Below are 26,904 nucleotides of genomic sequence, written 5' to 3' on the forward strand. Positions count from 1 at the left end.
GCTTCTGAAAATAAAGGGGCAAAGCTGGCTAGATAAGGACCTGCCTAAGTATCTATTTACTAATGTTATGATCTGAAAACTGAGGAAACAGGTTGTTATACTCAGAACCTTAACAATAAAAGGCTGTCTAGGTACCCAAGATGCCTAATAGTTGCGAGTTTTTATAATGCTTTGCTAGGCCTTGATGGTGGAATACCCGATACGTCAAGGTGCTGCATACTTCGAGGCTCGCACATTACTTCTGTATTTGTCCAGGTCATTTATGTGACAAGTAGGTATGCAGAGATTCTAATTCTACTCTAATAGATACCGCTTCAATACATTGAATCTGAACAGTCCACTGCGAATGAATAGCTTAAGGGGGGGTGCATTTGGTAAGTCGACGCTGCTAGCCCTCAGGTGGACTAGAGAAATCACTCTGGGAACACTCTACAACTAAACCGACTTTCACTCTGCAGTTAGCACAGCTCAAAGTATAGAAACCAGCATAAGATTACTACTTCGAGCATGTGAAGTTTGAGAGAGCGACAGTGAGGGTCGCGATGGTGTCTTGCCGATCTCAAGCGACTGTATACCTGGGTACCTGGGTACTTGGGTACTGGATATCTCACCAATCCTCAGAAAAGAAAGGCATACGTCAATCTACATAGCGTCACTGCTAGCCCAAGGCACGGCATGCACCTATTCGGGCCAAGATATTTAGGGAACTGCATACCGAAGGGACTGGGGAATGGCTAGAGCGGTGATGCTATCGCGACACATCTTGGGGGTGTAAGCCACTAAAACTAAACCAGGCCAAATTGCGTACCCCCCAGTGCTATCGCAACTCGAGGATCAATCCACCTCACTTACTACTTATCGAGTAGTTATTCCGGGCGATCTCCTGTGGGATGTCGGGGTAGCCACAATGATGTGCCTGTAAGAGTTGAGGAATCGAACACGCACCAGCTCAGTGGATCGCATGTTTATGTGGCAGGCTCTTCTACCATTCCGCCGGGTCTAGCCCGTCATTGATATGCATGTTGGAGCGGTTTGCCAATATCCCAGCAGAGACACCAAAGCTGCAGATAGGTATTATCCTTGGAATAGATTGCAACCCAGCCTAGTGTAGGTAACCTGGATATCATGATCTTCTACATAGTAGCACTTATAGCTATATATTATAGCTATCCCACCTTTTACACACAGGAGGACTCCCTGTTTTTTTCCATCTACATGGACCCCCATGCCGGCCATGTGAACATGCCCATTAACATATTGAGTGGGACCTGGAAGATATCATTGCTGGGTGCGATGCTAGCGACTTGGCGGTACGGGCCGGGCTTTCAAGCTCGATGGGGGGAGGCTGGAGGTAGGAACGACTATTGTCTATATCGTACCGAATATTCTGAGATAGAGGATAAAGAGTGGGTGGCATAAAATGCAAGATATGAATGTTCCCAACACTGTGGAGTAGAGTGGTATCCGTAACGCCGGGACCGCAGAGACTGATGATCAGTTACCGATTGACTGTTTCTCCATATCGAAATACTTCATATGACTAATTCTCTGGTGCAATTCCGAGTTAGATATACTATGTAGAGTTGCGGCCAATGCAATATAAGCACCAATGAGATGGCTTCCCAGATTCACCTCAGTTTCTGTTCTGTCGAAACCTGCATATACAGGAAATATCGGCGTTGGAGCGCATATGGCTTGCCTGGTTGTCAGTTCACGCTGCAGATACGCTGCAGATACTATTCTTGTAGCTGGCCCCCATCAGAGCCCAATCTGCTTTGGCGGAGTTATACGCTCATTACATCGGAATATACTCCATGCTATAGGACAGATAGAGGACCTCAAGGTTTTTTATTAGTTAGAACCATAGCGTCATCAACGTACCCATACCTAATCCCCCATACCTGTAGATCTAGGCTCAAGGATGCGGATACTGGGACGTGGGTTGGAGCATATATGAACTTTTAAGCCACGAATACCTAGTAGTTACGTAGATGAATTCCGCACTTCCGCATCAGTCCTGCCACAGTCTCCTTGCCCCATAAACTGTCATCGTCGCCGACCTGTTGTATATGCCTTGGTGTATCTATTATGGAGTCCCCTTACAAGCCTTATCCTGGGATGCCAGCGGCTTCGAGATGTCACTAGCTATCTATCGGTATATTCGTTCGGCATCGTATATGTCCCAACTGATATTTCCAACAATGATATCTACTAGGTAGCCAATAACTGGCCTTATACTCGTGACCTGATGTTGCTCCGAGACCCGCATGCTATCTAGCTTAGCGGTCTCAGGCACCTAGGTACTAGGCAGATATGTTTCCAAGGTTATGATTTTACTGAATAGGTATCGAGACTCATGTTAGCTAGGAATGTAGTCAGTCTTTAACTGTAATTACTAGGTAGCTACCCTAGACACCTACTTAGTTACCTAAGGTTAATGCCAGTGAAATGACTAATAGGTGATCGTATACCTCAGGCCTCCTTAGCCCTGGAGGATACTGCCTCTCCACATACCCATCTACAACCCGACTAACCCCAGAATCAAGGAGTTTTGACCTTTCTACTAGGTATGCCCCAAATATGGAGTATATTGGTTCGGCATATATTTGACGAAGTGCTGGGTTCAATGGCACTACAGATTTAAGATAATCTTATTCTCCATATAGTACCCAGTAATGTTGTAATGCCAATATTTTGTCGATCTTCAAGAGTACTACGGCGTATGCTTGTTAGTCCGACCTTTGATTTAGACTCGCAGAGATAAAGTCCATCAATGGTTAGATCTTTCTCATACCAAGAGGTTAAAAGGCTCTAAGTGAAAACAACCATAACGAATATCAGTGGATATAATCAACCTTGTTAACTAGGTAGTCAACTTTGACAGGTTGATCAATGACCTCTTGGGAAACCTTAGTGAGGTTTTGGTGGATATTACCAGCCTTAAATACGGAGGATGCCACAAATCAAATTAGCGTTTATGTCTCTGTTCATGTCTTCTTCAGGCCGGTCAACTAACCAGTTACGTATGGCTAGTACTATCTATAATTCGTATTTTTTCCGGTAGTTAGTTTGATATACCGCCATCTACTTTGTAAGTAGATATTTGATAAGCTTGGAACTATGTATGTAGGTTAGGTAGTATTACTCGAAAACTTGTTTAGATTCTTAGCGTTGCAGGTAAGGCTGCAACCAAAAAGAAGATGGATGAAAGAAAGCTTGCTTTATTCCTGACTACAACGGCGCTGTGCCGATATCTACCTAGGACAGGCCTAGTGGAGCCATGGCACCTCAGGCACCTGCAACACTTGGGTACTAGATACTACTAGGTACATACCTAGTAACCATCCATGATACAAAGAGCACAAGAGCCTCATAACAAACACATCGATATGTTTATTCTCCTTCCCTGGTTTGAAACCTGTAAACCTAGCGTAATGTGACAGTCGAATTTGGTCATCGAAATCACAGCACATCTCTCCACGGAAATATCTATAACTCATAAAATGTTCCTGTACACTGCCATACCTAACACGACTTGACTTACCGAAACTATGATCGTGTGGGTTTTAACGAAGCCCCGGGTGTCTATTTCTACTGTCTACCTACCTAGGTACTCATATCAAGTTATCAACACCTTCCACTGTTCCTTGGTCAGTGATTGGTGTAGCCACTCAGTACGTAGGAGTTGCTTACCTGATAGTTACCTAATCCAGGTTCCTACAGACATACATAAACTGGATCCTACGCACCTACATAGTAGTCAAGCAGACTAACGATGCAATGCACGTCGACACGAAATTCCATATCACGAAGTAGACTGCGGGTCGAGTAGAAACTTACGACTAAAAAAACGTCACGAAAAACTTCAGTACGCATGTACATAACCTAGGTGTACCCGCCACAACTACCTAGCTTCTGCGGGGAACCCCATGGTGGTCTGGCGGTCAACGATGCTAGTTAGGTATGAAGAAGAATGGAGAAACAAGATGTAGGAAAAGCAGAAACGGGAGGGACTAGCTACCCCAGTTTCCTGTCCACGACTCGACAACTACCGGTAGTTATCGGGGACCTCTGCTGAATCGGATTATCGATGAAGGAAAGCAAATCCTAGACGTAAACGTGCTGACTGTCAAAGCGTAATATACCTGGATGTCTAGGTTAAGGTAGGTATCGATCTAAGACAGCACGGCCCGCGATTCTTAAAAACCACACTAGTTGGAGTGATTCGCATTCGTAAGGGTAAGGATCCAGTTGATATGGCAGACGATGTAACCGTATTATTTTGGCACAACGCGGACTAAAGCTAACTAGGTACACATACATGGATACTCTCAACCTACTAGCACCTATCCAGAGAAGCCCAACATGGAAATTTACCGCGCCGATTCCCGCTCTAAGGCGCTGCAACGTCCTCCACCTCCGCCATCTCGAACCCCCTGAACTCGAAGAACTTGCTGAACTCCGGGTCCTCGATCAGCGGCTTGACCAGCTGCTTCTCGTACGGGATCATGAACTCCCACCCTTCGTCAGGGTTGCCGGTCGGGCGCGGCGGGTAGATGATCACCAGCCCCTCGTCGACCTTCGTCGCGAACAGGTGTCTGAAACCCCTCGGCTTGCCGAAGCCAAAGTCCGCCTCGTAGATCTCGGTGTCCCGCCAGTCCGTCATGATGAGCGTCATGGGCGGCAGGGAGTCGATCCGGATGATCAGCCCGACCTTGTCGCGGATGGGCGCCACGGCGTCCAGCGCCTTGTTGAGGGCTTCGTTGGTCATGCCGGTGGTGGTGGTGCGCACGTATTGCGCAAGCTTAGATAGGGGCGCCTCGGAAATGACCTCGGCGTTCGTCAGCTGCGTCGGCGAGGTGGCCGAGGCGGGCACGTAGAACACGTTCCTCTGCATCCGCTTCGGCGCGACGGGATCGCGAAGTCGCCTTCTCATGTCCACGGCTTCACCCCATAGACTGGACTCCTGAGGCGCAGGGTTGTAGATGGTCGCACGGTGCTTGGAGAGATAGCGCCATAGGAAGGCGGCATATGCGTCGTAGGTCGAGATCCAGCCACCCTCGGGAGGGGTGGCTAGTTTCTTTAGCTCCGCGGCCTTGCTCTTGGATAAATGGAGCAGCAGCGCTGCCGCCTCGTGGTGAGGGTAGCGGTCAGGAGAGGGGGGGCCGTCGATCTTGTCTTCCTCGGCGATGTCTGGCGCCACGAACCGAGTGTGCTGAACAGCCTCCGGGTCCCAACCAGGGGCTGGAGTCTGGTTCACAATAGCGGCGCAGTGCTCCGCAAGCTGGTGGGTAAAGCCGGCCCAGCCCATGATGTCGTTGGCGTAGTGATGAGAGTGCATGTTGAAGATCAGTCCGCCCGGGATGAAGTTCACTTGGAATGCCGACATGAACGGATGGGCATCGGGGTGGCATTTTGGGCTCTCGCCGTATGTGAGGCCATGCCAGCTCAAGGTTGGGATTCTGTCCCCCAGTTTCGAAGAGACAAACTGTGCCTTTTCGAGCTCGGCGAAGGAAGGAAAGTCATCCTCGGGCGTGTTGAGGTATTGGACGATGAACCCAACTGTGCTGTCCTTCTTCTTGAGAAAGGAGTGCTCGCCAAGGTCGTTCTTTTCGATGGTTCCCACAAGGTGTCTAGCCTGGGCAAGAGTCTTCTCAAGACCTTCTCTCAGGATGCTAGCAACCTTCTCCCTATCGGCCCCATCTTCAAGTTTGAAATAGAGTGCATAATTGTTATACACGCAAGCGGATGTGTAATCAAGGGTAGAGAGTCTAATGCTCTCTTCCTCGGGGTCGTTTTCCCAGCCCCAGGGATGGATGCGGTATTCTTCTTTCCTTGGCATGTTTGTCTTAATTCGTAAGGGGTTCCAAGCTAAGTGAGGTGTGGAGATCAGAATATTAACACAGGCTGGAAGTGATCCGGACAGAGGCTTAAATAATTTTGGCCTTGGGTCCTGTCTTTATTTGTTTGTTTGATCAGGGAGCTTGATCAGGGAAAAGCTTGTCCTGGTGACAATGAAATTCTGTTAGAGAGCCGATCAAGAGATTACTGGTGACACTACTCAAGCGGTTGTGCCGAGTCGCCCCGTTTAAGCAAGGGGTAACATGAATGAATATCGATATTCTGCTTCTATTCTAGGTAGTTGTAGGTTGCATACCTGACTCTTCCTAGTAGTGATGCAAGGATCTCGAGCCCTCCTCTTTATGATCTTAGATATGCCGATGAAGACTTGGTATGCACAATTCACTACCTACATTGTACTACATAGCACTATGGTAGTTACCAATCCCGGTGCGTTGTTTCAAAACCCATGCACGAATGGAGCCCGCGGTGGCATTGGTGGCATTGGTGGCATTGGTGGCATTGTACACAGTAGTGTAGAACCAACAACCCATACATAGTAACTATGGATACTACCTCATTACATATCTAGCGCCAGTTGGTGGCACTACCGAGGTACTATACCTTAGTAGCCCTAGAGGGACTCGATTCCATATTATATTATAATCATTGTACTACATATTGAAGGTTGTACAATACAATACGTATTTACCTTCACATACATGTTGGACTCTTGGAGATATCAAATGTAATTACTAACTACTAACCTAGTGCTTGGTATGTAGGTATGTAGGTATGTACTTACGGAGGTAATCGTAATTTATTGATTCATCCCCATCTCAACTACATGCTCAATCGCTCGAAGAGCCTCAGCTAACCCATCTTCTGACTTTGCCCCTGGCACGGCATGTCCGAGGTCGTGAGTGGCCAATTCTCTGACTTTTTCATCACAGAGTTGAGATAGGGCTCGGTGTACTGCGATCTCACCGGCGCTAGAAGCCCGTGACCAAATATGGGCAGTTGGAACAGTCAGCAATACTCCATCTGAGTCTGGATCAGCATATCTCACGACAGCATCTCGGATGAGGTCAGGGTCAAACGGTGGAGCCGCGCAGAAGAACACGCCGCATTTAATTCCGCCGAATGATCCATGTCTTGCGTCTTCGATGAGCATCATGGCCGCCACAGTTCCGCCTTCCGAGAACCCCATGATCCCGTCGAACGGCCCCTGGCTCTCCACTACCTCAATCATGTTGTCGCAAAGCTCTCGATCTTGGTCCACGTCGTGCGCAACGTACCCGAAGAACTCGTCGGCAAGCGCCTCGGCGCCTTCTTTAGTTAGCTCCCATGTGCCGCGTCTATTGGCAACAAAGACTTACCAACGTCAGGGTCTGTTGACACCATGCCATTCACGAAAACAAATTCGTGATCTCTACCGAGAGCCTCTCTGATCCTTGCTGTATTAGAATGATTAATTCGGGAGCTAGCGATCAGGGGAAACCTGGGCAGGGGAGAATCCCCGGGGGATAATAGTACCGGTTTGCATCTCAAAAATCTTCATAATCTCTATCAGATTTCGACTCCGGTACATAACAATGATAACATATGTCCCATGCAAAGACGTACCTGCGAGCTCGTCCCCCGTCCGTGCAAACATAGCCACTTCATTTTAGAGTTTTGTCGATGAATGTCTTGATCTCTTCACGATCCTAGTTGCTACCGAAAGATGTGAAACCGATAAGCGAGGCGATGGACAGAAGGAACTCGCTATCGATTTCGTAGGTAGTATCTACCTGCTAGTGTAGGTTATGTAGTCGCAATGGTTCGATGTTAAGAGTCAAGACTTCAAGAGCAAGACTATAAAAGGTATAGAGACAATTTCAGTGTTGCATAGAGGACTATGAACTTGCAGGCGGGGGCTACTATTATACATACATACAACCCTATGTAGTATTAGTAATATAACCCCCGGAGATCTACAAAGATAGTACTAGGTTAGGTATTTAGACAAGGCGATGCAAGTGACAGTTGAAACCCTCACTTCTTATTTATTTATGAGGTAAGTATTCTTCTCTTTGAAGTGTGGTCTTTACCCAATTCATTACCTATTAGATACCTATTAGAATAGGTATTGTCAGAGTATTGTCAGAAGACTCAGAACGAGTGTCTACACATAAATACCTCCATACGCCAAGGTTTCACAGCTGTAACAATGTAAAACCTCTCTTGAATTCTGTTGTTATGCAAGTGTGTAGGTAGACAACATTCGCAACATTCGCAACATTCGGAGGGATCTGGGACTCTGGGACAAGAACATCGGGTTCGGGAAACAGCTCGCACCATACATAGTAGTAGTACCATGGTTATGGTGAGGTACAGAAATCGGGGATATTTCCGAATGGGAAATAGATCAACTAGGCGAGGTACTAGAGACGCAAGCACATGGAAGACCCAGTTCTTGTATCTTTGTATCAACATTGAAGAGAGAACATACATGTAACGCTAACACTGTAGGGATTAACAGAAAGACTCAACTAACTAACTACCTGGTAACTAACTAACTACATCCTGACTACAAGTGCATGGTAAAGAACCCAGTACCTACACTAACTACCTAGGTAGTAATAGGCACCTATTTATACTGAATACCTAGTTAGTAGGAACATTATTACTAGCATTCAGGTAGTTAATATTTTACTAAGTTAAGTTAATCGTAATATTCTATTTCAACCTCAATGAATTACTGTTATGTCTGATAACTAGTTATCACTTACAAAGTACATAAATGCACAGACACAAAGCCTTCAAAGAATAAGGGAATAGGTAGGTTATCAGTAATTAAATAGATACAGCCTCGGAATTGTCGGGAACTTGAACTACAGAAATCTTTTAGCACTCCGCTACTTGCCTAGGTAGGTTAATACCTCCCTCGGTAGGTACCGAGCATGTAGTAAAGATTTGCCATACTAAGGGACTATCTTGTAACACCAACGAACGCATACGTGAATAGTCTGAAAAGTTGCCTGGATTAGGTGATGATTGTCCATGTTATAGGCTTTGACAGGAACCTAATTGCGAAGGGCGAGTTCTGCTGGAATGGATTATCTTACTACCTTACATTCACGACGGATGCCATAATAGGCATAGAAGTGTAACAATTGCTACAGTATCTTCGTGAACGATAGACCCTTGGCAATGGGTTTAAGCTAAACTGATATGTCAAACCTACATTGAGTATCATTTCCATTTCTCCTTCGGTCAGAAATCTTCCTACGGTGACATTTCTCTTAGCTAGTTCACGAACTATAGATTTACTTCAAGCTACGGCAGATCTACAGGTTTGGCATACTATCTCGACGTCTTGATATACGAAATTGACAAAATATACGCAACTAGGTACCTAATTTTGATAACCTTTCCCCATGTACAAGTGCCGAGGGATCGAATTTGACATATCGTGATAGGCGATCGAGTCGAGCTTTGTCTGTTAGCTTACGTCGTCTTAAGGGACAATCTATGCAGAGGCTTCCCTGCCAACATTGTATTCGGCAGGGGCTAGTTTTGATGTTTGCCATCCTCCGAAGCGAAGTAACTTTATAATGATGTTTGTAAATCCTTGCCTATGGTATCATAGTATTCTTTTTTTCCCCTTATCCCTTTATTCCGCACCTTGTACATATGTAAGAAGAAACCTACATAATATATTGCTATCGGCCGAAAATGGGGTGAATAATCTTCATCCAAGCATATACTCTTGTGACAAGTAACAATGGCAGAGTTGATTCCATACCTATCGCCTCAAGAGCAGGAGGCCATACTGGATGGTCCTGCTCTTGCACCACCCGAAGGAGTCATTCCCCAGTTTGACAACCCGCCGAATAACAATGCTCTGGCTCATGGCGTCCTATCCGCGTGTGTCGCCATCTCTACCGTGTGTCTCTTAATTCGTGCCTATGCGAGAGTATTCCTATTCAAGCAACTCAAAATCGAGGACTGTATGTCTTACACCCCTTATGGAAGCCATTTATTTGTCTTGCATGTTTTTTACTTTTGACTGGCTGCTAATTCATCTGTTTCTAGATCTGATAGTCGTTGCATATGTCAGTCATAGCTGTGCCGCCCATCATTGGTGCATCTGTTAACCTCGATTTCTAGGCGAATTACCTTGGCTGGATTGTCTATTCATTCCTTTTGTCTAAGACTCCCGGTTACTTCGTTCACCAATGGGACCTCCATCTCCGGGACATGATAGCGACTGTTTTAGTAAGCGTCACAGCCAACAATTCCAGTTAATCGACCATGTTCACTAACTTGGAATCTCAAGTACATTCACTATGCAGGCGTTTTCTATTCCATTACTCTGCCGCTGCTCAAAATATCCATCCTGATAGAATGGTCTCGAATGTTTGTCCCTAGGGGCACACGCAATGCATTTATGTGGGCGTGCTACATCGTGATAACTGTGCAAATCATGGCCATGATCGGAATTGTATTTGCTCTGTGTTTCGTGTGCATCCCGTACGAAAAGATCTGGAATATCACCCTCAAGGGCCATTGCTTCAACAAGCTCAACATCGATATCGGAGCCGCTTGTGTTCATCTCTGCACCGATATCGTCATCTTGATTCTCCCTCAGAGGCCCATCTGGAGGTTGCAGATGTCGTTCAGGAAGAGATTGGGTGTTTCAGTCTTCTTCTCCCTAGGTATACTGTAAGTGACAAATAAGGCTCGATTCTATCGCCTGGATCCTGGATATCATAAAAGCATTTGCTAATTCGTTTGGTCCATAGTGCTTGTATATCCGCTGGATTTCGATTAGCCGTAACGCTTACATATGCCCACCAACCGGATCAAACCTCGACCTTCGGCCCTGTCATCTTCTGGGCCACCGCAGAGATGACATGCGGATTTGTTATTGCATGCTTGCCGTCTACGCCCAAGATTCTCAAGGATCACGGTATTCTTCGAAAGATGAAGAAGGCGATGAGATCAGTTGTTGGATTGACGAACACCACATCGAAGGGCACCGCCAGCAAGCTCCCCATATCTTCAAGCACCAATCCGGCGAGCACGTACCGCAAGCTTGGCGAATACGGAGAATACGGCGTGGAGATGAGAAACATCAAAACATCAGAGTCGACAGAACAACTTCGATTCGAGAATGGCCATGCTGAACAAGGCATCCTCCGCACTACTCGAGTCACAATCAAGGAGGAATATGCAAAGGATGTCGACGAGGATGTTCTGAATCCCAATGCTGCCTGGAACAAGGAAACTAATGTGTGATTACTAAGCCATCACTCGCGGATAGTCTGCGGAAGCTTAGGGGTTTCATTTCTTTTCCCCGGGAGTGTATTTTACTAATAATAGGGGTTTGGATATCAGTCAGGCGTCAAGCAAGGACGATAGCCTATCATGTATAACGAAAATTTCAGACTTTTTTGTGTATCTATTATGCACCTAGTAACTATGTAGAGTTGAACTAGGCTTATGTTCCAGCTATGTTAAGATCATTGCTACAAGTATTTTATTTTCTTGCGTGTTGAAGACGACGACGATGAATGATGCAAGTCTCAATTCACATTTACTTGTAACTAGTGTGAATGGGTACCTCTTACACGGGTAGGCCCATGTGACATGTGTCAATATAAAGGTTGCTGGTAATGTCTCGGGACGGCCCTCAAAATACCTAGGGACCAAGTCGGTACCTACCTACAATACCTCAGGGGGCGGGATCGCGACAGCCCGTGCTTTTTCAATCCTCAAGCTTATTTCCTATTTTTATTACGCCTGCCTATGATAGGCACAGTATTTACCTACCTTGGTAGGTACCGAAGGTACATAGCAAGATGGGGGGCTGACTGTCCTTGCAAGGGGGTCCCATTACCGGAACGGAACCGAGCCACTGAAGAAAGATCTCACGTAAGACGACTATAGGCAACGTCAACTCAACCATCATACATATAAGCCTCGCATTCTCCCACACCTCGGTACCAAGCACACAAGACAATACTATGTAGATACTACCAAACAGGTAAACAGCGTGAGCCACGTGAGCCACGTGATTTATAACAGACCCAAGTCTTTGCTCGGGGTCGAAGCAATGTTACTGTAACATACATAATGACCGAGTAAAATATCCGGCTAGAGGTGGTAATGATGTCCATTACCGAAGGATTCATACGTGGATCGCTTCAAGTCTAAACTCGGGTTCGTTCTTAACGATCACGTAATCCAGAATAACTTCTTTATATCTACTTGTACCTTAGTCTCGACTGGCAAGTTCTGTCCAAGCTTTGATACATAGTACATACAACTCGGAAGAATCGATACAAAAATAATCCTATCACCTAGACCCTTGAAATTTGTCTACCTAGGTTGATAACTACCAAGTAGGTACCTATTTAGTATATTGACTATGTGCTTGGTAGCCGGTTAGATATCTACTTCGCTGCTAGCTACCCAGTAACTTAATGCGGGAACCTAAAGTCCAGGGGGTCAAAAAACGCCGAACGATTTTGCCCCAGCCAGGGAGGGAAATTGGTGTCGTAGTCATCGTCTTCGTCAGCTACCTAGTACTGTCGTCAAAATATCCCACTTTGATCAGAACCTTGCAAGTGCCGAACTGATACCTATTTTCACATGAATTGATGCCGCACACATACATACAAAGCAATATCTCTTCCATGTATGTATGTATGTATGTATGTATATAGGTAGGTAGGTAGCTAGGAATGGAATTAAGCATGTGTGAGGCTTGATAACGATCAAGTCCCTCGGTATTTGTACCGCCCTCTTCAACGTCTGGATCAGATCGTACTCCGTAGAAAAACTGGACCAGGATTTAGTCGCCCCTCCGGCAATGCTATGCTGCGGAGGGGCATCACGAATTTATGAGAACAGCCCCATGCAGCCAGGCTCCATCTCATTTCCCGCTGGTATCAATGGATCAGCGAAGTCGGTGATATTACCCTTACCAGCTAATCGTTACCTACCCCACGTTCCTGATGAACCTCTGGACTATTACCTGCCCACGTAAATTTTAGCGGTTGAAGAAGATATAGGGCAAGGATTCGATGCATCATGCATGGTCTCCCCTCTAGTTTGGAATGGCCAGTACCTAGACAGGCTTGGCTAGTTCGATGTTCAACCATCTCTCGTCTTTCTTGGAACTATTATGAACATTATGGACATGGTTACCTGGTACCCGGGTGGGCCGCCATACAGGATCCTGGGATCACTTCACGTACACCACCTACCGTAGCTTTTCCCACCTCGTCCCATAATTGTACGGTACCCTGCCGCACTGCCCGCAAGCATGCTTCTCTGCGAAGCTTAAACAGTGCTATAATCGTATGTAAGAACAGACAGGAGGAGAGAGGAGTTCCATTGTTTCTGTCTCGTGCTCTGGATTCGAAATTGCCGTACCGAAAAACTGACTCTCGACCCATAACCCGCATATATATTCTACACATACACATAACGCACCACATATAACTACAGTGGACAGGGAAGATGTCACCCTTACCCGTCTCTGCATCCTACATATGTGTTATGTGAATCTTGTAGGACACAGACGCGTGCTTCCCGTTTACACATATGGGGTGTTTTTGGTGGAGAGAGAGAGGGGGGGGGGGGGGGGGGGGGGGTATATTGGGTATCAGAATCCGTCGAATATCCCACGAATCTTTCAAAGCTGTGTCGGGACAGACGGATAGGATATCTCAGACTACCTATGAGTTTCACGCTCGGGTCGGTAGCGTACCTAGGACGTGGTAAATTCCCGAAACAATGCAACCCTTTTGTGGGAGCCTCTCTCTAGCTCAAGTGCCTCATAGACGTACCTGCATCGGGCGCTTACATATTTTGCCCTTCGGTAGCAGCCCGTTTCGTACTATGCAGTAAAGGCTAAGTCTTAGTTATCGCCATCAGCATCGTCAGTATCGTCATGTTGGCCGAAGCTACCAGGAGTACGGTGAGTTGGGGGTGGAGGCACGGGAGGATACACGACACCCTAAACACGTGGATAGCTTCTATCGGCATATGGGTCAGGACTGTTTTCGAATGCTAGCGCTAGATCAGCCGTTATTGTCTTTTGGGTCTGGTCTCTTATTTCATGGTTGGATGCTTTCTATCACTAACATCCTAGTAATAGTTGCTGATCCTAGGTGCAAGGTGACTACTAGGTACTAACCATGAAGTCGGCCACAGCTAACACACTACTTCCTATCGTCAGACTTGGAAAATGCACGATGCTCTATGGTCATCGTCGATACTGCTGGGACCCGTTCATGTGCTTGAGCGGGTATGCGTCGTTAGGGTTGCGTGCTATAGGGGACTATAGGAGTGGGCCCAGACGTGTCGGCAAGCTACAAGTAGAATCAGAGTCTAGTCTCTCTTAAAGATGGCCTTTAACCCCCCCCTCCTCCCACCTCAGGACAGTTTTGACGCAATGAAATACATCTTCTCCTGCTTGTGGGTGACCGTGTTCTGCAGCTAAATGGTATATGCCCATGCCGAAGACTAATAGGCAGTATTTGCTTTTATCGTATTGTTACTAGATATTGATTTTTCTTTGAATTATACCCCTTAACGCCTTGTTTCAGCCCACACTATACCAACTATGAATGACGACATAGCCGTTGTAGGACTCTCCTTCAAGCTTCCCCAAGATGTCAATGACATCTCCAGCTTTTGGGAGGTCCTCGAGAACCGGAAAAATCTCATGACCGACTGGCCCGAATCACGTATCAAGAATGGTTCGCATGAGGCTAGCGGCGAGAACAAGGTACATAGTGCTTACACCCTCCTCCTGCATTGAAGCTAACGCCTAATACATCATAGATCCATTGCCGGGGAGGACATTTCATAACGGAAGACCCAGGAGCATTTGATGCCCCGTTTTTCTCTGTTACCGCAAAGGAGGCGGCTTCTATGGACCCCATGCAAAGATGGACTCTTGAAGCATCTTATCACGCTTTTGAAAATGGTGAGTAGCTTTGAACATAGAGCCAGGCTTACTACGTACATTGCAATGCTAACCAATTTTGTTCAGCCGGAATACCAGTCGACCAACTCAGGGGTTCACGCTGTGGAGTGTTTTCTGCCTCTATGACAGATGACTACAAGCGGATGGTTGCGCAAGACCCCGATAACGTACCTCGTCTAGCAGTAACGGGAACATTCGCCTCTATTCTACCTAACCGTGTCAGCTGGTACTTCGACTTACACGGCCCAAGTATCCACGTAGACTCAGCATGCTCAAGCAGCTTGCTCGCCCTTGACCTTGCTTGCCAGGCATTGCACACTGGAGAAGCATCGTCTGTAAGTAGACACATTCGATCCATAAGCTAGCCATCTCGCTGATAGTTACCCCAGGCTATCGTTACCGGATCCAACCTGATCCTAGGACCTACGATATATCAACTGCTGTCATCGTTGAACTTCTTGTCTGCTGATAGCAAATGCTATAGTTTCGACCACCGTGCAAATGGTTACGCTCGCGGAGAAGGTGTCGTCGCCCTCGTTATCAAGCCCCTGTCAGACGCTGTGCGCGATGGGGACATGATCAGAGCAGTGATCAGATCTACGAGCTCAAACCAAGATGGCCACACACCCGGGCTGACACAGCCAAGTCCTCAAGCACAGGAAGACTTGATTCGACAAGTCTACAAGAAGGCAAACTTACCTCTCGATGTGACCCGTTACTTCGAGGCACATGGTGCGTAGAACTGAGTTAACTCCAATTCGAACTCATGCTAATGACTGAGCATAGGAACTGGAACGCCGGTTGGTGATCCGATAGAGATGAAAGCCATAGGTAGGGTTTTTAGGACGAGTCGTTCGGCAGAAGATCCCCTCTATGTGTACGTCTGCCCCTATATATCCCCAATCGGCAAAGAATCTAACATGATATCTTGAAGCGGCTCCGTAAAAACAAATATCGGCCATCTTGAAGGAAGTAGCGGTTTGGCTGGCGTCGTCAAGTCTATATGTAAGTGTCTGGCTCATCCCTACGGTTTAACTTCTCTGTTGACAATATGCTAACCTTTGTGATGTACCCAGTGATACTTGAAAAGGGTATCATCCCAGCTAATGCAAATTTTGAGAAGGTGAACCCTAAGCTTGACGTGGACTTCTACAATACCAGAGTAGGTGATAATTTATCAAGACTTGACTTGCCAGAGTGACTGACAAAGTGTTAGATCCCAAGTGAGAATGTTCCATGGCCATGTGAAGGCCTACGTCGTGCATCAGTAAACTCATTCGGATTTGGTGGCACAAACGTGCATGTCATTCTGGATGACGCATTCCACTACCTACAAGAACGGGGACTGACCGGAAATCACTGCACTACTGTCCTGAAGAAGACGAATGGCTTGTCTATCTCTAATGGGACTCACAACACTAATGGCTCCTCTCATACCAATGGAAATTCTAATTCGAATGGGAATGGCCATACTAATGGACATACTAACGGCCACGTTCAGTCGAATGGAGCAACTAAGACAAATGGAGACTCCAACGGAACAGCTCAAGCGACTAATGGGGGCTCCAACGGTAATGGCAACACAGTCGCCCAGAAAAACGGACACCATCAAGAATCTACGTCGAAACTACTGGTTTGGTCTGCAGCAGACGAGAAGGCTCTCAAGCGTGTGATCGAGGGGTATCAGAGCTTCTACAAGGAGCAGGTTCTACCGGCACCAACCAAACTCGATGATCTAGCATACACGTTAGCCACCAGAAGAAGCCACATGCTATGGCGAGCATTCGCGATTGTCCCCAGCGGATCTCAAACTCAGGAATCAAGCCTTCCAGTCGTTAAGCCAATCCGAAGTTCGACAGAGGCCGGTATAGCCTTCGTGTTCACGGGCCAGGGAGCGCAATACGCGAAGATGGGCGCAGACCTTCTCGAATACCCGCTTTTCGAGACCACGCTACGACGGATTGACGAGATATACACTATCCTGGGATGCACATGGTCGATATTCGGTACGTTGCGGGCTATTGGTTCGCGATATAAGCCGGTCACAGCTAACAATTCTCGACAGATGAACTCTACAACAAGGAGAATATTGATCGCCCCGAATACAGCCAGCCCCTTTCAACGGCCGTTCAGATTGGGTTGATTGAACTGCTAAGAAGCTTTGGGGTCGTTCCAAAGGCTGTTGTGGGCCACTCATCGGGAGAAATTGCAGCAGCGTAAGCAACCCCTTTTGCAAGCTCACTCTATCCGTCCTTTACTGACTTACTCTCAAAGCTATTCAATCGGTGCACTATCACTCCTAGCGGCTTGTAAGATATCCTACTTCAGGGGGCAGCTGGCTGCCAAGCTCAGGGCTTCCAGCGAAACCCCTGAGGCCATGATGTCTGTGAATCTTGCAGAGGAAGAGGTCAAGGGATACTTAGAAAACATCAGTGCCAACGTCGCGGCCAAGATCAATGTCGCTTGCATCAACAGCCCACTTAACTGCACACTCTCCGGTGACGAGGGCGCCATTGACATCGCCAAGGAGCAGCTCGATAAGGATGGCATCTTCGCCCAAAAACTCAAGACGGGCGTGGCGTACCACTCGCCCTCCATGAAAAAGATCGCCGACGAGTACAAGACCCAAATGGGCTCTCTTGATGGCAGTGCCAGGTCATCAATCCCGATGGTCTCATCAGTTACGGGCCGACGGGTTCAGCCAGCGGCGCTAGCAACCCCCCAGTACTGGGTCGACAACATGGTGTCGCCCGTCCGATTCGCCGACGCCGTCCATGTCCTCACGCAGAAAACTTCGACTCTAAAGGTAGGAATGGGAGCGATCACTGACCTTATCGAGGTTGGACCCCATCCGGCGCTGCGAAGACCAGTCCAGGATACTTTGGCGAAGGCCGGAAATAAGAAGCAGCAGATTCGGTATAGTTACGTGCTACACCGGTCCCACTCCGCGGTACAAACCACGTTGGAACTCCTTGGGCAACTATTCTGCCACGGACACGCAGTTTCGGTGCCAGCAGGAAACCAGCAGACTTCTAGCCAAGGACCCCGTCGTTTCTTAGTCGACTGCCCCAAGTACCCCTTCGATCACTCGAAGATATATTGGGCCGAGTCTCGTCTAAGTCGCGACTTCAGGCTGCGCGAGTCTGTTAAGGGCGAGTCCTTAGGGGCTCGGTTCTTCGACTGGAACCCCCTCGAGCCCAGGTGGCGGAACTTCCTCAGCGTCGAGAGCACACCATGGATTGGCGACCACGTTATCAGCGGCACTATCCTTTTCCCGGCTGCTGGCATGCTGGTCATGGCGATGGAAGCGGTGCGGGAGCAGTGCCCTGAAAACCGCACAATCTCCGGCTACTTTGTCAAGGAGGCTAACTTCCTCAACCCTATCGTTGTTAAAGAAGCGTGGGAGGACAGGACAGAAACCATGCTGCACCTGCGGCCAGTCAAGAGACCCTATGAGAAAGAATCGACGTGGTCGGATATTTCGATATACGGATACTATGATAACCGGTGGACCGAATGCTTCAGTGCTAGCATCCAGGTTGAATACGAAGACGCCGCTCAAACTGACGTCCAGGCAGAGCGGCAGTTGGCTCATACAAAGATCTACAACCAGTTCGTCGAGACACAAAAAGCATGCACTAGGCCAGTGGATTCCCAAGTATTTTATGAGGATGCTGCGGACTGCGGTCTCGGATACGGAGAGGCGTTCCAAGTCGTCGAGAATATCCAATGGGACGGTAAATCGAACACTGTCGCCCGTGTTGATATGACCAAATGGAAGACCACTAGCCTCGTTCACCCCGTGGTCCTAGACTCTGCTCTGCACGTTTTGCGAGTCAGCACCACCCTAGGACTTTCTTTGTCCAATGCCACGAACGTTCCCGTTCGCTTGGTGGGTGGCTGGTTCTCCGCATCTGGGTGGCAACAGCCCCAAACATCTTCCGTTCGATATCTTGCCAATGCAAACATCAAGGGGGGCAAAGAAAGTGACCATGGTGCCATACACGCCGTGGCAGATGATGGATCAGTCTTGTGCACGATAAGAAAATTCACGACTGCTGCCGTATCCAGAAAGGCTGACAGCAACAAGAGTGCTAAGAAGCTATTGCACAGCATCGACTGGAAACCACAACTAAGCTTGCTGGAACCACAATACCTAGGAGATCTAGTCGACGCGAATGTCTTCACTCGAGACGAGAACATCATGCTCAACCACCACCAGAAGCTGTGCTTTGTGCTAGACAAGGTCGCCGCCAAGACCCTCAAACTCCTTTCCGGCGAAAACCGCAACAAGGTCCCGGACTCCCAAAAGAAGCAGATCGAATGGCTCGAGCAGCACGTCTCCCTGCAGCCCAAGGAACGGGTAACCGACGACATAAGCGAGAAGGAGCTCGAGGTCCTGCTCAAGGAGATCGAAGCGATCCACCCGCCGTGGAAGCTGCACACGACTGTCGTGCGCCAGCTCATGAACATTCTCACGGGCGAGATCGACCCGCTCGAGGTCATCTTCGACGCGAACCTCGCCGACGTGTTCTACGCGGACATGTTCGCGCACGTGTGCGACGACCGGATGGTCAAGTTCCTCGACCTCGCGACGCACGAGAACCCCGGGCTGCGCATCCTCGAGGTCGGCGCCGGCACCGGCGGCTTCACGTCGCGGGTCCTGGCGGCGCTGAAGCAGCTCGAGCAGCAGAGTGGGGCGCTCAAGTTCGCGGAGTACACCTACACCGACGTGTCGCCCGCGTTCTTCGAGAAGGCCACGGCGAGGTGGCACGAGTTCAAGGAGCGCATGACGTTCAAGACGTTCGATATGAAGCGCAGCGCGGCGAGCCAGGGCTTTGAGCCCGGATCCTACGACTTGATCATTGCCGGAAGTGTGCTCCATGCCACGGAGGATCTACTGGCCACGATGAGGAACGTGCGCACGACACTGAAGCCGACAGGCCACCTCTTGCTGCTGGAAGTTATTGCGCCCCATGATGTTGTCACGAACTTCACGTTCGGCCTGGTGCCTGGATGGTGGGGTCGTAGGGAAGAATGGCGAGGCCTGTCGCCCGCGATACCCGAGAAGCAGTGGGACGATGTCTTGAAGTGGTCAGGGTTCCGCGGCAACGACCTTGTCCTGAGGGATTACCAAAGCGAAGCTTGCCACATCTTCAGTATTATCGTATCGAAAGCCGCGGAAGTAGCCGAAGCCCCAGCTCCTGGGAAACCAGGGCTTGTTGTAGTGGTCGATCAGCAGTCAGAGCAGCAGAACGAGCTGGCCAACTTGATCCACTACACCATTACGAAGTCGACTGACGGGCAGGCTCGGGTCGTTTCCCTCGATCACTTTGCCACAGCAGATTTCTCTGAGGACGACACGGTAATCTGCATTGCCGAGATGGTCAGGCCGTTCCTCGCGACGCTGTCCAACGAGAAGTTCCAACTCCTCCAGGAATTCCTGAAGCGAGTCAAGAACCTACTCTGGGTTACGCTGAGGATCTTCAAGGACAGCATGTACGCACAGTACGGCATCATGGACGGGTTCTTGCGCTCCATCCGGCGCGAGGAGAGCGACAAGCACATCGTCACGCTTGCCATCGAGTCCCAGGAAGACACACAGGCAGGCTACGCGCAGTACATCGCCAAAGCCCACAAAGCGGCCTTCGAGGCACAGACCGAGGAGCTGGAGTATGTCATCCGCAACGGTCTGCTGACCACTGGGAGAATGGCGGAAGACGTTTCTGGAAACGAGCAGCTGCGAAGTCTGCTCTACCCGCAGCTGCAGCAGAAGCCTATCGCGAAGGGACCCGCGCTGAAGTTTTCCATTGGCGAGGCTGGGGCTTTGGACTCGTTCCAGCTTGTAGAAGATGTCGCCAGTCAGAATGATCTTCTTCCGCACGAAGTTGAGATCGAGGCTAAGTCGTGGGGCGTCGACTCCCGAGACGTGCTCGCTGCACTGGGTCGTTTGGAAGAGAACGAATTCGGAATTGACTGCGCGGGTGTCGTGACGAGGGTGGGCCCTGACTGTGATAGCGATATCAAGCTAGGAGACAGAGTCTGCATGGTCTCCATCGACTGCATGCGAACGCATCCTCGCGCCTTAGACCATGCGGTACATAAGATCCCCGACAATCTGTCCTTCGAGGCTGCGGCTTCGGTTCTAGTCCCTGGCATGACGGCTTTCTATTCCCTGATCGAAATCGCCCGCGTTCGCAGCGATGACAAGGTGTTGATTCACTCGGCTGCTGACAGCACAGGCCAAATGGCGCTCTGGATCGCGAAGATGCGAGGTGCTGAAGTATTCGCGACTGTTGGGTCTGACGAGAAGAGGCAATTCCTCACGGACACCTTTGGAATCCCCAGCGACCATATCTTCAGCAGCAAAAACACCTCGTTTGCTCAAGGCATACTCCGTGTTACTAACGGGTACGGCATCGATGTGGTCATGAACTCTCTGTCGGGAGACAGTCTGCGTGCAACTTGGGAGTGCATGGCTCCCTTCGGGCGTTTTGTGGAACTCGGCGTCGATGACATCAAGGCCAATTCGTCCCTACCCATGGCCGGCTTTGCCAGAAATGTCAGCTACGCATCTGTCGACTTGCGATATGTTATCCTACAAAACCCACGCCTAACTGCCGAACTCCTGCATTCCACAATGACTCTGTTGGATGCTGGTGCTATTCAACATCCTGCCCCGCTGCAAGCTTATCCCGTATCAAAGGCCGACCAGGCGTTCCGCTTCCTGCAGGAAGAGAATAGTGTAGGCCGTGCCATCATCAACATCGAACGCTCCGATGTAGTCCCGGTAAGTGCTTTCAATGATCTAATATTATCAGGACAGAAGACTAATTCAATTCAGCAACTGCTCCTGGAACGGCGACCTTGGACGTTCGATTCAAATGCGTCTTACATCGTTGCCGGAGGATCAGGTGGCCTTGGCCGTGCAATCCTGGAATGGATGGTGGATAGGGGTGCCAAGCACCTCATCGTGCCATCACGATCCGGTGGCTCGAAATCCGTTATGGCTGAAGTCATATCCAAGCTGGCCAGACGCGACGTGAGTATCGTAGCACCCGAATGCGACGTATCCTCGCCCGAGTCCCTCGGCAAGGTCCTCGAAGAATGCTCCATCACAATGCCTCCGATCAAGGGCTGCATCAACGCCGCCATGGTGCTCCAGGACGCCGTGTTCAACAACATGACGTACGCGCAGTGGGAGCTCACGATGAAGTCGAAGGTGCTCTCGTCCATAAACCTGCACGAGCTGCTTCCCAAGAACCTCGACTTCTTCATCCTCCTGTCTTCGCTCAACGGCGTCAACGGCGCCCTGGCACAGTCGAACTATGCCGGCGGCTGCTCGTTCCAGGATGCGCTCGCGCGCTACCGCGTCGCGCATGGCTACAAGGGCACGTCGATCGACATCGGGTGGATGCGCAACATCGGCATCGTGGCGGAGACACAGGCGTACCAGCGCCAGAGAAAAGAATGGGACGACATGCAGAAAATTGACGGCAAGGAGCTGCTCGCGCTGCTGAGCGTGCAGTGCGACCCCTCAGAGCCGCTCCCCTCGCAATCCGGCAGCCAGATCCTGCTCGGCGTGCGCACGCCAGCGGACTTCCTCGTCAAGGGGCAAACCCCGCCGCCGATGCTTACCAAGCCTCTATACGCGCCATTCTCACACGTAGTCGGCGAAGCCAAGGTGGCGTCCAAGGACGCGACCGTAGACCTGGCGGCGACATTCAGGGAGGTGACGGACAGCGGCGAGCGGATCCAGATCGTGATCAAAGCCCTGGCGCAGAAATTGGCGCGCTCCATGTCCATCTCGCCCGACGACGTTGAGCTCAACAAGCCGCTTTCTAGTTACGGCGTTGACTCCTTGATGGCGGTCGAGCTGCGCAACTGGATAAGTAGAGACTTCCAGGCTAGCGTGGCTGTGTTCGACATAATGGGCAATGTGCCGGTCTCGGCTATAGGAGACCTGATAGTGGCGAAGAGCACGGTTGGAAAGAGTCAATAGGAGGTGGAGAAGGAGGTTAGATAGGGGCAATGTATGGACTTAGATGGACGGGTTTGGTTATACCCATTCAACGTTTTGGAAATTTCACGTTTCGGAAGTTTCATGGCCGATCGTGGGGGTTGGAACTGGTTGGGTTGAATTTTTCATAGGTAGGCAAGGTTTGGATATTTTTCTTTTCTTTTCTTTTTTTCAACTTTGTTACCCATAGTACCTAGGTATCTATAGCACGGAAATGAGATATGATGATGATTATTAAGACCGTACCTAGTCTTCCTAGGTGAGTGTATTCCAAACCTCGGAATTGCTCTCGAGCTTTTTCGAAGTTCCGATAACGATAATAAGGAACGTAGCCCCTATTTCTTGTGCGACGCAAAACCCCCTGGGTCACATGACTGGCGCTCTCCATAGGTCTGAGCTACCCAATTGGGAAAGTTGATCAACTATGCTCCATCCTGATTGGTCTACGGAGTTAAACTTGGTCCTAAGAAGAGGTCACGTGGGCCAAAGTCTATGTGATGCCATTCTCATCCACCCTAGGTATGTAGTAGACATGTAGTGAAAGTCCCTGGTAAGCCTAGATACAGCTGTTATCAGTTTCATGACGCGGCCAGTCATTGTGTCTAAAGGCAGGGAGTTTGGTTTGTATATATTATATACATACAGTAACATACTATATAGTCGTTCCTAGTGACGAGTCCAATTCTCCGGGGATCAATGAAGTCAGTTGCTGTGTCTTTTGGTCCAATTTTGTGACAAAGCATTTTCAATGACAAGGGATTTGTTCTTGTTTTCTTGTTCTATATCATTGTATTTGCTAGGTGCTAATTTTAGCGCGATAAATACCACCTCCTTAGCATTTTGAAACAAATTCATCCAGATAATTGGTCATGACAAACAGAAAGCTTGTGGGAAAAGGGGGAATTTGCACAATATCTGTACAAAGTCCTTGTTTGCCTACCTAGATATGTTTGAGTGTTATTTAAGTAACACGCCAATGTGCCCCAGGTACCTAATATGATATACAGTCAGAATTAAATATCTGTTCCAATTCTCACACTCTTGTCGCATAACAACCCGTTCAGCTCTATACTATCATAATGATCCCACACAGCAAAAGATGACCCATTGGATTCATGCTAGTATATATATCAACCTAATTACTCAGGCAGAGCGTATCTAAAAGGAGCATGAAGTAGATATATCCGTACTTAGTATATTTTGTGCGTCGAAAACCCAAGGTCAGATCTTACAGCTCACAAGCGTAGGTAACTCACATACTGTGAACGCCTACTTTCTTGATCCCACAACCACCACTCGAAATACATATAAATAACTGTTCTTTACCTCACCAGTACTTCTTCCTACTTTTCATCAACAATAAATCATAAATATCCTCACAACAAATTACAACATATTATCGCATAGGAACTAGTCTCCTTGCAGTATCCTTCCAACACTACCACCATCCACAATCCACAGAGCACTTGAACACCACTGCAACAATTCCATATCTATCCTCACTGCCTCAATTTGAATAGACTTCAGTATGGCTTCTCTCCGAGATTTTTACTTCCCAACCGAGCTTCTATTTCTGCTCGCCGAATTCGTCGACGATATTTCCACATTGCGTGCTCTTTCTGCAGCCAGCCGAGAATATCACGACATTTTCAACCCAGTATTGTATTCATGCGCGGCTAAGAACCACCCATATTTACTTACCTGGGCCTGCGAGGTTGACCGAATCGACATAGTAGAGAAGCTACTTATCGCTGGAGCCAACCCAAACATAGCTGTAGGATCAGAGGAGTACGACCGATACGAGAGAGAAAGATGGCTGTCAAGCCATACGACAATTGACATGACAGACCCTATGAACATACTTGACAATATCTATGACCACACCATTTGGTCCAACACTATCACACCTTGGAGACGATCCCATGTAAGTGGTCCGGTATACGACCCTGCTCAACATGATTATCCATGGCATGATATATGGGACCAGCCAGCGGATCTACCACGGGAGAATCCACAGGAATATTGCGAGGATCTTCTACAGTACTGGTTCCCATTGCATGCTGCCGCTATATCTGGATCAACTAGAGTTATTCAGATGCTTCTCAGCCACGGCGCCTACATAGAAACGCCCTCAATGAGACTGTGTCCTTGCTACACGACCATATCCAGTACTCACGACGTGCCCCCTAGCAACCTCCGCTCAAGCCACTGGACACCACTTCATATCGCGCTTTGCTGCCGTAACGAAGCGGCAGCGAATTGCCTCCTTACCCTTGGGGGGGCATCAGCGAAGATTGATGCTAGACATCGGTGGGGGGATCGATATCCAACCGCGTTACAATGGGCGGCCAGAAGTGGCTTTATTTCAACTGCACAGTTGATTCTAGATGACACCGGAGATACGCTCGTAAATAAACAAGCACCCGATGGTTGCGTGCCTCTTGTATGGGCGCTGGGAAGTGACAACAGCATAGAGATGATGTCTCTTCTCCTCCAATACGGCGCTACAGTCAACGGATGGACCGAAGACCCGCTCGCCCACGCGCTAAGAGGGTGCTGGTATAAAGAAGCCAAGTTTCTCATTGAGCATTATACAGAGATCTCTTCTGAATCCAGTCGTCTCCGCAACCTACTTACTCAGTGCATCATCAAGCTGCTCAACTTTCCCGAAAAAAGGTACCCCATGCTCCCGAATCAGTACGAATCTAATGGGTACGAAATTCGGTTGTACCAAAGAGAGTTGGCTATGAGAGAACTCGATGGCTATAAACTGGGACGGTTGCAGCACGCGCCTGACCCGATCTTTCTGAACGAAGAAGTCCATTTCACCGGTATGATGGAAATAATACTGCTGTTGCTTCCATATCACATTGATATGCACGAACAGTTCTTGGTTCCCGCATCGGCAGGTCACTTGACGGCTATCGTAGAAACGTTTCTATCAGCTGGCGTCAAGGTTGACGAAGCGACTGAATACGGCATCTCACCGTTGCTAGCCGCGGCTGAAAGTGAGGAGACGGTACGAGAAAGGGGACGTTATGAAACCATCGAATGCCTTCTCCGACATGGTGCATCTCCAGACGAGGTAACCGCGATAAACAGGACTGCTCTAGTGGCCCTATGTGAACACCTCGATATGGATCAGAAGAAACAGCTTGATATCATCAAGTTGATGGTCGACCACGGTGCAGATATCAACCGCCGCTCCCTTTCTATGTCGGAAAGTGGCATTGAGACTGTCTATTCACCCCTCCAAGCCGCCTTCCGATTCCAAAGGCTCGACATTTGCCGTTATCTTGTCGATCTGGGAGCCAAGGTTAGCCACGAGGAAGGGGATCTCCTCTTTATGCTGCAGGACTTGCTCGATTGGTATCCGGAATTCGTCCAACCGCCAGGCCCTGATGAAGAAGTTGTCGAACATACCGCCGACCCGATCACCTGCCCTGTCGAATTCTGCACTGCTCTGCGCTTCATACTGAGTCTCGATGACTGTGGGTGGCTATGCAAGAATCCGGAAGCTTTAAAGTGCTCCACGCACGTTCATCATTTTCCGCTGAAGGAAATGCTTCTGCAGTCTAAGGGGGCGTACATGACATGGCTTTCGGAACACCCGGAATACATGAAAGGGCGCTTGGATGGTGCGGATGACTCTGTCGAGGACCTACCTGAGTGTGCTAGCTAGAACAGGGACGGCAACATTTACATGTATGTAACCTTCATCATCTTTTAGGTTCCGCCTCGTAAATTCGTAATAGGCTTATCACGGTGTCTATCATGGATATCCCATATCCCTTGCAAAATCGATTGGAAGAGGGAAACTATAGGGGTCGAGGATAAAGGGAGATTGAAAGGTCGTAGAGAGTCAATAATGTAAATAGTTCTTAACTGGAAGCTCGTATCCGGCAAGTCTAGTTTATTGAGATAGTAAATACTACTAGTAGTAGTTTCCCAGCAGTTTATTTCACCCCTTCCTTGATATGGCATTATAAGTGCATACCGTAATATCTAGGGTTGGAATGAGAAATGAGGTCATTTATCATACCCCCTTTTTTCA

The 26,904-nt window shown here is 48.7% G+C and overlaps 6 protein-coding genes across 6 annotated transcripts; 4 read left to right on the forward strand and 2 right to left on the reverse strand.

Annotated features, from left to right (window-relative positions):
- Positions 1 to 765: 765 nt before the first annotated feature.
- On the forward strand, positions 766 to 1,508 carry GGS25DRAFT_506653 (uncharacterized protein). Its single transcript, XM_049262335.1, has one exon. The coding sequence runs from the start codon at positions 1,126 to 1,128 to the stop codon at positions 1,417 to 1,419; it is 294 nt and encodes a 97-aa protein (XP_049112951.1). The 5' UTR covers positions 766 to 1,125; the 3' UTR covers positions 1,420 to 1,508.
- A 2,470-nt stretch (positions 1,509 to 3,978) lies between these two features.
- Positions 3,979 to 6,009, reverse strand: GGS25DRAFT_445950 (acyltransferase). The gene has a single exon (XM_049258787.1). The coding sequence runs from the start codon at positions 5,840 to 5,842 to the stop codon at positions 4,394 to 4,396; it is 1,449 nt and encodes a 482-aa protein (XP_049112952.1). The 5' UTR covers positions 5,843 to 6,009; the 3' UTR covers positions 3,979 to 4,393.
- A 448-nt stretch (positions 6,010 to 6,457) lies between these two features.
- On the reverse strand, positions 6,458 to 7,867 carry GGS25DRAFT_506669 (serine hydrolase FSH). Its single transcript, XM_049262336.1, has 4 exons — positions 7,468 to 7,867; positions 7,378 to 7,396; positions 7,221 to 7,298; positions 6,458 to 7,170 (listed from the first exon to the last, which is right to left on the reverse strand). Exons 1-4 carry the CDS (start codon positions 7,507 to 7,509, stop codon positions 6,662 to 6,664), a joined length of 648 nt encoding a protein of 215 aa, XP_049112953.1. The 5' UTR covers positions 7,510 to 7,867; the 3' UTR covers positions 6,458 to 6,661.
- A 1,743-nt stretch (positions 7,868 to 9,610) lies between these two features.
- On the forward strand, positions 9,611 to 11,138 carry GGS25DRAFT_534562 (uncharacterized protein; the record flags this gene model as incomplete). Its single annotated transcript, XM_049265783.1, has 5 exons — positions 9,611 to 9,836; positions 9,922 to 9,941; positions 9,997 to 10,104; positions 10,166 to 10,551; positions 10,632 to 11,138. The coding sequence occupies 5 exons, from the start codon at positions 9,611 to 9,613 to the stop codon at positions 11,125 to 11,127; spliced, it is 1,236 nt and encodes a 411-aa protein (XP_049112954.1). The 3' UTR covers positions 11,128 to 11,138.
- A 3,326-nt stretch (positions 11,139 to 14,464) lies between these two features.
- On the forward strand, positions 14,465 to 23,114 carry GGS25DRAFT_534568 (uncharacterized protein; the record flags this gene model as incomplete). Its single annotated transcript, XM_049265784.1, has 11 exons — positions 14,465 to 14,629; positions 14,686 to 14,830; positions 14,897 to 15,165; positions 15,220 to 15,562; positions 15,617 to 15,707; positions 15,765 to 15,835; positions 15,907 to 15,992; positions 16,047 to 16,836; positions 16,896 to 17,046; positions 17,105 to 21,620; positions 21,675 to 23,114. 11 exons carry the CDS (start codon positions 14,465 to 14,467, stop codon positions 22,830 to 22,832), a joined length of 7,785 nt encoding a protein of 2,594 aa, XP_049112955.1. The 3' UTR covers positions 22,833 to 23,114.
- A 1,264-nt stretch (positions 23,115 to 24,378) lies between these two features.
- GGS25DRAFT_534571 (ankyrin repeat-containing domain protein) lies at positions 24,379 to 26,860 on the forward strand (the record flags this gene model as incomplete). Its single annotated transcript, XM_049265785.1, has 1 exon — positions 24,379 to 26,860. One exon carries the CDS (start codon positions 24,379 to 24,381, stop codon positions 26,530 to 26,532), a length of 2,154 nt encoding a protein of 717 aa, XP_049112956.1. The 3' UTR covers positions 26,533 to 26,860.
- Between the last annotated feature and the right edge of the window lie 44 nt (positions 26,861 to 26,904).

The sequence above is a fragment of the Hypoxylon fragiforme genome, assembly GCF_022984875.1.
Source record: "Hypoxylon fragiforme strain CBS 206.31 chromosome Unknown GGS25scaffold_9, whole genome shotgun sequence".
Classification (NCBI taxonomy): domain Eukaryota; kingdom Fungi; phylum Ascomycota; class Sordariomycetes; order Xylariales; family Hypoxylaceae; genus Hypoxylon; species Hypoxylon fragiforme.

Excerpts from the sequence above, each read along its gene's own strand:
- GGS25DRAFT_506653 (XM_049262335.1), top strand. The coding sequence starts at position 1,126 with ATGATCTTCTACATAGTAGCACTTATAGCTATATATTATAGCTATCCC.
- GGS25DRAFT_445950 (XM_049258787.1), bottom strand. The coding sequence starts at position 5,842 with ATGCCAAGGAAAGAAGAATACCGCATCCATCCCTGGGGCTGGGAAAAC.
- GGS25DRAFT_506669 (XM_049262336.1), bottom strand. The coding sequence starts at position 7,509 with ATGAAGTGGCTATGTTTGCACGGACGGGGGACGAGCTCGCAG. Across the intron at positions 7,171-7,220 it reads GTCAACAGACCCTGACGTTG|GCGCCGAGGCGCTTGCCGAC; the intron begins GTAAGTCTTTGT and ends TAACTAAAGAAG.